At 38.4% G+C, this 12,975-nt stretch overlaps 1 protein-coding gene across 2 annotated transcripts in view; it reads left to right on the forward strand.

Annotated features, from left to right (window-relative positions):
- tbck (TBC1 domain containing kinase) overlaps positions 1-12,975 on the forward strand; it is a 42,703-nt gene that overhangs the window by 27,642 nt on the left and 2,086 nt on the right. For both annotated transcript variants that reach the window (XM_057331399.1, XM_057331400.1), the window contains exons 23-24: positions 1,555-1,730; positions 9,937-10,112. In XM_057331399.1, the coding sequence (XP_057187382.1) occupies positions 1,555-1,730; positions 9,937-10,112 (352 nt within the window). The remainder of the gene's footprint in view (positions 1-1,554; positions 1,731-9,936; positions 10,113-12,975) is intronic.

Genomic DNA, 12,975 nt, shown 5'->3' on the forward strand with positions numbered 1-12,975 from the left:
TCGGCGGTAGGAGGGACGGGGAGGTGAATCATCTGTCACTGTTTCTGACACGCTGACGGACTGGTACCTCCTCTCTCATGTTGTTTGCTTTTGCTCCTTCCCCTTCTGTGTCTCTTCCAAAACATAATGAGATGCCTCGCTCCCTACTGCCTACAGAGGCAGCTGTCTTCCAAAGACGCGATTCACTGGGGAGGAGGGACTCCTTAAAAAAGACTTTTTATTGTCCTTATGATTTAAAACCTTTGACTTTTTAATGACTACTCTATTCCTATATGTTATGCCTTGTATGTTATTTGTAAATGTGTTTAAAAATTCAAAATTTGGAATACTAGTTTTGTGTCTACCGCTTGCACCCTTGGTAAGTAGGCAGGTTGCCGGGTTTGGAAACAGATCTTTCTCGCCATCTCTGTTTCTCTCTCTCTCACTTCTGCACCTTTTGAGGATGTGATAACAGACCTCCAGTGTAAATCCAGCCTAAATAATCCAGTATTCCTGTCACGTCTTCCTTTAAGTAAAATGAACCTTTCATTCTTGGCTTGATTTGAATAGTAGGCCAAGCATGCTAAACCTTTTCATTAGTGATACTGTTTCTTCACTAACAGGATAGAAATATCACACATCTCGGTTTGTTGATATCCATGCAAATCCCTGAATTTAATCTCTGCCTTAAAGAGCACAGCTCCAGAGAGTTCGCTTCTCGTCTGAGGGACGCGGACAGACTTCCGCTTCTCTTCTTCACGTTTCACAGTGAGAGTGTGAATGCTGTGTTGATGTTTGTGGCTGAATGAGACGTTGGCAGGATGTGCGAGTGTTGAGAGCTGTCGGAAAGAAGTCACCCTAGGTTAATTGGGAGGAAGCGCTGTGATTCTTCTGCGGCTTTGCCGTATCAACATAAAGCTGCTTTTCTTATGTCTTTGATATTGAAATCGTGTAGCACTTTACATTTGATAGTTAAAAAAGTTTTTTGAAATGAAACTGTTGGAGTGATGTGTGCTTTTAATCAACACAGATAATCATTTCTGGATCTTATCAATAGAGCAAGTTTAAAGCTGCCTATAGCGCCCCTTGAGGTAGCATTGAGAATGCACTACTGACGGTGCATTATGAGTTGCAGTTTACATTTGTGTCATTGGGGGGATATCTTACCCAAAAAAATTAATTCTGTCATCATTTATTTACCGGCATATCATTCAAAACCTGTATCCGACTCTTTCTTCTGTGGAACACTAAAGAAGATATTTTGAGAAATGTCTCTGTGGTTTTGTGTCCATACAATGGAAGTCAATGGGGGTCAATGTTTGGTCACATCTTTTTTGTGTTCTGCAGAAGAAAGAAGATCTTACAGATTTAGTATGACATAATGGGTCGTACATTTTTTGGTGAATTATACCTTTTGTTATTATTTCTTATACTTATTACTTATACCTTTGTTGTGGGTTTGAACATCTTTAACGTCTACACCACACCTCTTTTTTGCTAAATATTTTCTTTTTCTTCATGTATTATACAGTTGTGATTAAAGATTTCTTTTCTCTCTTTCCTGGTCTCATTTAGAAATTGACATTGAGCGCTGTGTCCATGAATCCATCAACCTTTTCTGTTGGACTCCTAAAAGCGCCACTTATCGGCAACATGCCCAGCCAGCCAAACCTGCCAACGACGGCAACAGCTTTGGGAAAACACCCTCCTTTTACTCTTCAGAGTTTCAAGACCTGCCCAAAACTGACCTGGTGAGTGTCCTCGATTGCCCCTTTATCGTCCCCATTGTCACATCTACATTGTATACCACTTACATTGCCTTTCATTGCAGGAATTTCATTGCAGTTAGAAATTAAAAGAATTAAAAAGTCTTATTTAATATAGTTTACCTATTTTTTCAATGCTTGTACACATTATATAACCACATAGCAAGACACTAAAAGCCGTTTAGCAACCATATCAATGCCCTCGACATTTGGCATGTGCATGTATTTCTCTCTTTGTCAAAATGTACAAATCTAGTTTCACTGTAATATTACTTCTGTGAGAACGATCTGTACTGAAAATATAAAGATTGACCTTTACTACAGCAATGGTGTTAGACATCTTGCTGAGATCCTTTGGCCTTTCGTATTTAACTTTTAAAGATTGTCTTGTGCCGAAAGGGAAAGTCATAGCGCATAAAGCACGGAGCCAATTACCCACTGCTAATCAAATGATCCATAAAGGTTTGCAGTCAGAGGAGTGCAGAATGTGGCCACCGATGGTCTCGACCGCCCACAATGCTCTTCCTAATGAGATGCTTTGACTCGCTAATAAACACTCCAACGTCTGCCTGCAGCCAACTGAAACGCTACAGCACAATTGCTTGAGACGTTAGAGGTTGTTTTCCAAATGCAAAGGTCTGTTTACACCAAGTTAATGGTTGCTCAATGATACTTGAGTATAAAAAGTACATCGCATTTTCTTTAAAAAACTTTTGGATAATTGTGAAATAATAGCATACATAGATGGAGCGAACGATGGAGGTCAGATTTCTCACAACTTTCATTAAGCTAACGCAGGAATTTCGGCTTATTTGTTCTGTGTTTTTTTCTTCTGTTCTGCTGGTAATTTTCGTATGTGGACTGCAGACATCAGTTGACCTCAATTGCCTCGAGCGGCAGCATTCATTTGTGCAGGCGAAGTCTTCATTTATGTGAGGGTTTTAGCCCGCGCACATATTTTGCCGTTCTCTGCTCTCATCCAGCCGTTCTCCTGACCTGACCTTCTGACGTTTCTCGTTATTCTTCTTCCTGTCTCTCCCTTCGCATTATAAAAACCTCTTCGGCTGACATATACCGAAGACCAAAGGTCCTACGAATACTTCTGAAATATTATAGGCTAGTTCGTTAGTTATTGTTCTCATTACATCAAGCTAGTTTTAAGCGTTATTTGGTTTCTGTATGAAAGGAATAGTTTAGTGAAATATAAAAATTCTGTGATCTTTTATTCTGCACATTTCGTTCCAATCTCAAGGCTTACTTTTTTTGTGTGTGGAGATGAATTTTTTATGGTGATTTTTTTTATATCCTGACCACTTACATTTTGTGTTACACAGGAGACAAGAAGTTATGAGTGCATTTTGAGAGGATTTTCATTTTTAAACTCATTTTTTCTTTTAGTACTATCATTGGTAAAGTTTCAACTTTAGACAGTTTAGGATTGTTGGTGTGATTCGCTTGAGTTTTGATTCATGAAACCAAAATTACTGTGAATTTGAATTGAATTCTGATTTGTTTTTACACTAGTTTGGTAACCTAAGAGTTTCCCTATCATGCACAATGGCAAAATTGATTTGTGAGGATAGTTAAAAACTGAAATTGGTAGCTTTGTTCAATATGTTGACGTAATTTTAACTAAAACAGGAAGTTAGGGCGGGGCATATTGAGTGGCTCCTCCCCCTTTTAAAATCGCCAGTAGGGTTGAGTTTACCTCTCAGCCTGGATTTTTTCTGGGTCTGTCAAAAGACCCACACATGTTTTTTGATCAATTTTTTTTTCACAGCCTTGAATTTAATGAAAAGCTGAAGTGCAAAATGATGTCATAAAAGTCAATGATCCGTTATGGTGTAAGTGAGAGACTATGAGGTTTAAATGTTTTGGAACACACTATTGTGTATAGATATCCTTAGAGCTATCATTTGCATAATAAAGCCAAAAAGTCAATTTTCATAGGGACTTTAATGAACTGACTGCAAAATCAAGATGTGTTTGTTTAGTTCAGAAGCATCACGTTTCTCTTTTACGGAATATTGTGTATTCATCATCAAATTACTGATGTAGACGACGCCTCTGCTAGAGCTTGTGAATGTTTTTCGGAGATTGAATTGCAGTGATGTTACTGGGTACAGGGTGTGTCAGAAATATTTGGAGTTGCTGTGGAGAATCTCTTTGTGATGTACTGGAGACAGAACCTTTCACCTCTTTGAGTTTGCCTTTTGTTTGCATTTCATCAGTGTTTGCCCTCGGGCAGTGCTGAGCTTAACAAACACTCATCTGTTGACCCAATCTCTCTCTCCATTCTCTGACTGAGCATGTCTGGAAATCCACTGCATCAGTGAGCTGTAGCTACATCCATTTTTTTGCAAGGCTGAGAAACGTTAGATTGCAAGTTATGTGCTGAGCGCTGTGCTTTTGTAATTAAAAACCTAACCTGCTAACTAAAATGTTGTTGGTTTGAACGCCTGAAAGACCAAATGAGTTTAAAGGCTTCACGCTCAGTGTCCACCGGAGCATTTTTCCATGCAGCTGGAGTATTTTTCAATTGTTTGCAAAGGAAGTGCGCCGTGCTTTTAAAAATTGCAGCTTTTCTACACGCTCAAGTGCCCCGCAGCTGGCGTTTTTAACCAATAACGCGTAAAAACGGCCCGGTGGATAAGCAGCCCTAAGGAAATCGTTTATAGGAACAGGACTCCCTAAAATTTAAATCCCTTCTTCTGTGTGTCAATACAGAGCCCCGCATATGACATAAATTGTGCGCAAGAAAACGAATAACTAAATTGTGCGCACAAATTATTAAAACAAGAAACAAACTAGTAAATTGAGGGAACCAACTAGTAAATTGTGTTGATGAATTAGTAAATTGAGGGGATTAATTAGTCAATTTTGTGCGCAAACTAGTAAAGTAAGGGAACGTATTAGTAAATCGTGCACACAAATGAGTAAATAAAAGGAAAAGAAATAGTAAATCGAGGGAACAAATGAGTAAATCAGGGGAACAAACTAGTAAGTCAAGCGAACGAATTATTAAATCAAGGGAACAGACTAGTAAATCAAGAAAACAAAGTAGTAAATCAAGAGAACAGACTGGTAAGTCAAGGGAACGAATTAGTATAAATCGTGCACACAAATAAGTAAATAAAAGGAAAAGACCTAGTAGATCGAGGGAACAAACTAGTAAATCGAGGGAATGAATAAGTAAATCAAGAGAACAAACTACTAAGTCGAGCAATGAATTAGTAAATCGAGGGAACCAATTAATACATTTTGTGCATAAATTAGTAAATCAAAGGAACAAACTAGTACATCGAGGGAACAAATTAGTAATTCAAGGGTACAAATTAGTAAATTGAGGGAACGAAATAGTAAATTGTGCACACGAACTAGTAAATCAAAGGAAAACAACTAATAAGTCGAGGGAATTACAGTGTAATTAGTAAATTTTGTGCATGATTAGTCAATTAAAGGAACGAACCAGCAAAAATGAGGGAACAAACTAGTAAATCGAAGGAACTAATTAGTAAATGTTCTGCATAATTAGTAAATCAAGGGAACAAACTAGTAAATTGAGGAAACAAATGAGTAATTTGAGCGAACAAACTAGTAAATCGAGGGAACAAATTTGTAAATCAAAAGAAAAGAACTAGCAAATTTAAGGAAATAATTAGTACATTGAAGGAAAAATTGTCTGTACTAATTAGAAAAATTTGTAAAATGCATTTCTGTTTGCTTTGTCAAAAGCAAAAAAAAACTATTAGGTAGCTGATACTGAATATAAATAATGATGTTCTTTCCTGGTAGCACTTATGCTTATTGTCTACTGCCCTGCAGAACAAATTACTATGAGGGGCACAAATAATCAGGTCCATTGGAAAGTATAACCACGTCTTTTGGGAGCAGGAGACAAATTAAATGTATATTTTTCTGTTAGTAAGTCTTTTCTGCCATCTCCCAACAGTGTGCAGCTACAGTATATATAAACCTAAACTAAGGATCTAAGTGTAGACTTATGTTAATGCGTGCTTTACCGTATACAGTACAGTGAAATATTTTAGACTTGCTTTGCCATCCTCAGTAAGACAAATTGTGTGTCCAGCACTTCTGCTGATATTGAAGTAATTCAGTGTCTTTCTCCGGGGTCTATTATTTATTCATCTTTTGTCATGCATTCTCTCTGTGCAGAATGTCTTTAGCTGTGCTCGGGTGGTAAATGCTGCTGTTAGTCCTGCAGTTGATAGTCATCTCCTGGTCATTAGAGCATGATGTGTCTGCTGAACAAGCTCTCTCTGTCTCGGCCGTTTGACAGGGCCTGTCACTAAGGCCCGACTCGCGAACGAACCTTGTGTCACCTTGGAGAGTGTGCGTACCTGTGTGTGTGACTGCTGACTAAAGCTCAGAAATATCACATGACTAAGGCCCAATCCCAATTCTATTTTCTACCCCTTCGCCTACCCCTCGCCCCTTCCCCTCGCCTCTTGAAACAAAGTGGCAAGGGGAAGGGCTACAAATTTTCCGCTAAGAAATGGGACACCACTACTACACTGTTATACGTCATCATATACGTCGTTGCTAGCTCGTCACGTCAGAGGACATGTGCCGATGCACCGGGTATATGACATAAAAATATATTTTCTAGTATCGTGCAATCAGTGCTGTCCGCTAGCAAACTTTAGCGATTTTTTTGCAAACGTTAAAAGAACATCACCGTAAATACTAACACAAGATTGAATGTAACATACATAAAAGGAAAAATTGTCATAAAAATCCTTATTAATGGCAAAAATTACTTACATTTATGGGTCTGCTTGCTCGAGTGAGCGGCCATGTTGGAAATTTCTCTTAGCCCTTCGTTTGAAGTGAGGTCCCGAAAAATCTTCGTTTGAAGGGCTATCTGGCCCTTCCCCTTACCCCTAGCCCTCCAACCAAAAGAGAATTGAGACACCACTACCCCTTCACGTGAACGCGCCAAACGGAGGGGTAGGGGAAAGTGTAGGGGTAAGGGGTAGAATTGGGATTGGGCCTAAATGTACTTCTACATTGTAGAATGTGGATTTAAATCTAATCTATTTTGATTTCTATTTCTTAAAGGGACAGTTCACCAAACACTTACTATTTATTCACCCTCATGTTGTCCTGTACGGTATATGACTCTTTCCTCTGTGACACACGAAATAGAAGATATTTTGAAAAATGTCTGATTGTATCCATACAATGGAAGTCAATGGGGGCCAACTTGGGGGAAGAATTAAAGTCATACAGGTTTACATTGTCATGAGGGTGAACAAATAATGGAAAAAAATCATTTTGGGGTGAACTATTCCTTTGATGTATCCATGGTTGTCTATGAATGTGTTCTAACAGGTATTTATTAACTTAACCTCTCAACTATTGAACACATTAATATCACTCCATTTATTTTAGAATCCCTTTTCATTAGACTTTACTGACTGCCTTTAAAATGTGTTTGTCACATGTGTAAGCTAGTTTACTCAATAACAAGGATTTCAGTAGCTCGCAACTCAATAACAAAGGACCAGACCTTCAAAGAATTATGGGTAATCCTCTTAAGCATTCTTTTAGGGCTGTGTACATGCTTGCCTTTGTGTTACCCTGTTAATGATTGACCATCGGAATGATGAAGCAAAAATGACCTGTTAGTGAAACAAGGTCATCGAAATAGCGAGCTCTGATTGGACGGGAGGGAGGAAGAGAGTAGACGTGTTTTATTTTAATACTTTTCATAGAGAATGTGAAGCGCGGCGGTCTCAAAAATGCGTCAGCGTGAAGGTTTTCCTGATGTTGGTTCCTTTCAGTGCAAAAGGGTCTTGATGCAACATATCGTCCATCTTTTGACAACATCTGTCATGTAGATCTTAAGCTCTTCGAACACTTGTTTTTGGATTTACGCAACTACTCCTCTTTACAAACCCATGGGCATGTACTCTCCATTCTGCCTGTTTTGCACATGCAGAGTTTTACTGATTTGACTTCTCGGTGCCCTCCGATCCCCACGACACCCAAAAAGCCAAGCTGTGGACTATTGAAATGTCAACGCTGATAATAAAAGGTCAAGACTCCTGCCTGCATTTAAAGTGTCAGAAACCAGGGCATAGGGTCTACCTTTAGTCAAGGATGAGAATGCCACGAGCCCCATGGATCTAATGCATTTTAATACCAGAGTCCACTGGACGTCGGCGTTTTTCTCTTTCTCAAGCACACCTCCATTGCTAAGGTGACCTCGCAGGTAATTGGCTGTGCACTGTGGGAGACTGGTACTCGATGACTGATTGGACTGATTTCATGGGCGGATGAACATTGACATTTGCGAGACAGACCCCCACCTCATGCCCTTTTTCTGAGCTCTTGTATTCGTTTCAAGAGACGTGTGGAATTCAGTGATAATGTGCGGTGTAATGTGCAGATCTTGTGTTCTAGGTCAGTGGGTGTCAAACTCTAGAAAAATTTGAGTACCACATAGGCAAATGTTTTTGAGGACCGTGGTTTATTTTTTGTTCATTTCAATATTGCTGTTGGTTAATTCGATTAAACATGGTGCTTATTAGCCTACTGCATTGCAGTAAAAACACAATATACTGTATGTATTTAGAGTAGTGCTGTCAAAACGATTAATCGATTCCAAAATAAATGTTTTTGTTTATGTATCACAGTATACTTGTGTGTGTGTTTATATTTATGTTTATTTATAAGTGCACACACATACATGTGTATATATATAACACATATTACATATTACATAACTATATATCTAGATCCAAGTTATATTATCTATAAATATAAATATATTACACATATTTCTAAAATATATACATGTATGTTATCATTATATTTTATTTACAAAATATAAATATACACACACATTGTATAAACACAAACATTTATGTTGGAATTGATTAATTACGACTAATCATTTTGACAGCACAACAAACCAGCCCCCCATTCAACAATATTCAAAGGCCCCCCCCCCCACTCACAAAACCTTAGAATTTCTACCCAATAAAATATTTTAATGCTTAACATTAACTGGGAAAAAAACGTTTATTAATGATAATAAAAATGGCCAAATAATAATAAAAATCTTGCTCATTTTGTCTAATTTCAAAATATTGGTCATCTTGAGACCCCCTTGGAAGTCAGCCCCCCTGTTGAGAACCACTGTCTTAAAGGAATAGTTCACCCAAAAATGGTCCCCATTGACTTGACCATAGTAATGTAATTGCTTGAATAACCGCTGCTTTGAACAATTTGCATGCTAGTTCTGGGATAGAAAGGAAACTAGACCAAGAGGTGTTTTTTTCGTATCTATTAGGCCTAGTAAATTGGTCACTTCCCTCCTGATAAAGATCTGATGACATGAGTCCAGTTCCTAAAGTGCCATTCAGAGCTATTATGGTGCTATTTAGTCGAGAGCGAGATTCTTTGGTTATCTGAGAGTGAAGGGTCACAAATGAGAGTTCTTACAACTCGAATGAGAGTCCTTATAAACCAACATGGATTAGAAGCCAAGACGAACCATTACAAGGCATTGTATGTAATACTGGTGGTCTGAGGCTAAAGACTGAGCGAGGAAAGTTGAACAGAGGTCAAGGAAAAACTTTCTTCATATTTCAGCAAGAGGGGGAAATTAATGTGTGTTCAGCGAATGTAAGATGATCATCTCAGACTGCATTTGGGGTTTTCATTCACCATGAGGAAAGACCTGTGCGATCTTCGCCCGTGATGGAGCGAGATGAGTGGGAGGTTGTCTTGATGGGAGCTCGGTGTTGTCCAGGTTGAGCTTGAAGTGATTCAGGTGGAGATGTCAGAGAGGTAAACAAAGAGTTCACAGAGGTGAAGACAGACGGAGAAATGAAAAGCAGCTCTGAGTGACGGAAGTTAAAGAGATTGGAGGAGCAAACCCGTTCGTCTGGTGTAAATGAGAAATAATACAAGAAAACACAGTAGTTACAATGCAGGAGAACAATAGCACGGTTTATAGTCACGTATATATTTTCTTTGCATGGTTTTTGTAATGTACTCCTTGACTTTTACAGTTTTTCCACCCAAACATTTCCTGACATCTCTCACATCCCCCTTATCACTTTCTCTCACACGTTTTATTTTGAACTAGCACTTACTGCCACTACAAAGCTGCTCATCTGTTCGTCTGACTTTGTGTGTTTCTCTCGTGCTCCCACAGAGCCGCGAGCCGTTGAAGTTGACCGAGCTGAAATCAGAGGCGTCTCCTCGCATCTCTGTGGAAGACATCATTGAGCTGTGTGATCTGAGTGGGCCGTCTTTCTTTAAGACTCCTGTGAAGAGAGCCAGAACCGGAAAACCTAAGATTCTGGCAGTGGACATCCGCAGCCTTGAGGAGTATCCTTTAAGTCTTCAACAAGCGTTGTCTTGTACACATTTCTTGTATTTCAGAATATTTTTGTATTTGATATTTTCATATTTAATTTCATATGAGAGTCCTTCAAAAATAACCAAATTAGCCAATGTTGCAAGTTCAGTGCACATTAAGTATGGACTTATGTGAGTTGCTGTTTAATTCAGTACGACCATATACATTGTTTTCTAAAAGCCTCTCACCGAACGTTGTTTATTACTGGTCACTAATCTTGGCTTTTCTTTAAGCATGCAAACTCACAAAAGACCTAGCATGAGAACTTTGGGTAGCACTAGCCGTAACATGAGAGCTAGCCGGAGATTTTGCATTAGACTTAAAATTAGACCTAGCGAAACGCTATGTGAGCAAAACCTTGAATGTTGAGTGCGTGAAGTGTCCAGCTTTGTACACTAAAAATTTCTGTTGAATGCGGGTACTACCCATACTATTTACTGTATACTACAAAGTAGAATAGTGCATAAGTACGCGATTTGGGACGCACCACTAGTATGAGACCTAGTATGGGACCTAGCATGAAAACTAGCAGGAGAACTAATAAGGGACCTACCAAGAGACTTAGCATAAGAACTAGTAGGAGAACTAGGTGACCTAGAATGAGAACTAACATGGGAACTAGCATGAGACCTAGCATTTGGTCAAGCATCAGGACTAACATGGGAACTAGCATTTGGTCAAGCATCAGAACTAACATGAGACCTATCGTAGATGCTAGCTTGGGAACTAGCACTAGATCAAACTTGGATCAGTGACCTGCACCCAGTGTTGGGTGTAACTAGTTACTAAGTAATTAGTTACTGTAATTTAATTACTTTCCCTTGAAAAAGTAAAGTAAGGGATTACTTTTATTTTTTCTGTAATTTAATTACAATTACTTCTGATGTAATTAAACTAAATACTTTGTGTAATATATGTGTGTGCAATAGTGGAATTGACATCAAAATTCAAAGTATAACTTTAAAATCTGTGCTTTAATGTATTATTCTCACATTTGTAATACTTTGGTGAGTTAATAAGAGTACTTTATGTAGTTTAATATTATTTATTTGAATGAATTAAAAGAGCCGTTTCATGTCTATCCTTGAATCACTTAACTAATAAAGGTTGATATAGGATGTAGAAAGTAATTAGTAATAAGTAACTAAATACTTTTTGGTGAGAGAAATTTGTACAGTAATCCAATTACACTATTGAATATGTAATTAGTAACTAGTAATTAATTACTTTTTCAGAGTAACTTACCCAACACTGCCTGCAACAGGCAAACTGCTACATTTAATCCTGTTATTAGACTTAGCTCTGGAGAAAGCACAGTCATGACCACCAACAGTGAACCATCCATCTACTGTCTTGTGTTTTCAAGCAAATGTCATTTTTGAGCCTTTGCTGGAGGTCCTGTCATGACTTGCTTTGAATAAATTGATTTAGCACTAAAGATTACACTAATATAAAAGTTATTAAATATAAACCATTATTGATGGATGTTAGTCATGTGATCCGCACAGAAGCTAGTGGTGCTTGCTAAAACACAGGGGTGGGCTCGCTTGACTTGTGGTTGTGTACACAGGCCCACTGTGGGGCCCAAGCCATGTCTAGGCACCAGAATGTGAAAGAGACATGACACAAACTTTTTTTTAACTTGGCTGCTGTGTATTTGGCCCCTGGGGGCCAAGCCATATCTTGGCATCATTTAAATTTGTGAAAATTGTGGAGCCAGCTCCAACAATGTGTGGGCGAGTTTTGCAAAGTAACACTTCAGGAAAGTGTACATTTATTTTGCACGTTAACCATGTTATGTTGTGCAAAAGCATTTTATTAGAAACTTTGCAGGTGTCGTTTATTAAAGTTGGATATGGTGATGGTATGGATAAGTAAAAAATTAGATAGTTTGGGATGTGTTACTAATAGTTATAGCGCAGTGGAACGTGTGGGTGTTATATGATTGTGTTAATCTGTCACAGAATATAAGCTTTTGTTAGTTTGCATGTGGTGAAAATGAAAGTAGATACAAAAATGATCTGTATTGTAAATACAACGTGAAAGCAAAACTGCAAGGACAAAAACTGGATATATACAGTATTTATCTCTTGTCCTGTCATTCTGTGTTTTACACCGAATTGAGTAAAACTCGATCAATGTTTGACAGAAATGTTCCTGTGATGGCTTTTTAATTCATAAGACCATTTTTTTACATCCTCTTGAGAAACAATAAAAGGTTATTAAAGGTTTCTGCGAAGCACCACCCCGAGTCATTTCTGTTCAAATACGTAGCAGCAAATATGGATCATTGTAACTTTAGCTGTGTTAGAGGCACTTAACATGAGTTATTATTCAATTACCCTAGTATCCACACTTTATAATCTCCCTCTCTCTCTCTCTGTCCATCTCTGATTTATCCCTCATCTTACCTGCTTCATTTTATTCAGCTCTCGTCTTTGAAATGCAACTCTTACGTGTTCTCTTGGTCATATTCAATGAATGTCCCGAAGGACTGATTCTTTCTTCATCGTCCTGCGCACACCGATCTCTCTCTTTCACTCTTTTATTTCTTTCGTAGCACTGCTGTGCTATTTGGCTAAAGTTGGAAAGTTTCCGCAAAGCCCGTGGATCTGTCTAGAATTTGTTCGGCAAATCCTCTGAACTTTACCTGACACAATTACAAATGCACAGCTCAAGAGTATATGAGAGATTGCTGGTTGCTTGCTTATCTTACCACAACAAATGTGCACCTTAGTACCACTGGGTATACATTTAATATACAGTACATAATGGATCTAAACGCTGTAACAATGTTCACCGTTTTTAACTGGCATGCTTTAAGTGCTTGAG

Source organism: Triplophysa rosa, linkage group LG4 (assembly GCF_024868665.1).
Source record: "Triplophysa rosa linkage group LG4, Trosa_1v2, whole genome shotgun sequence".
NCBI lineage: Eukaryota > Metazoa > Chordata > Actinopteri > Cypriniformes > Nemacheilidae > Triplophysa > Triplophysa rosa.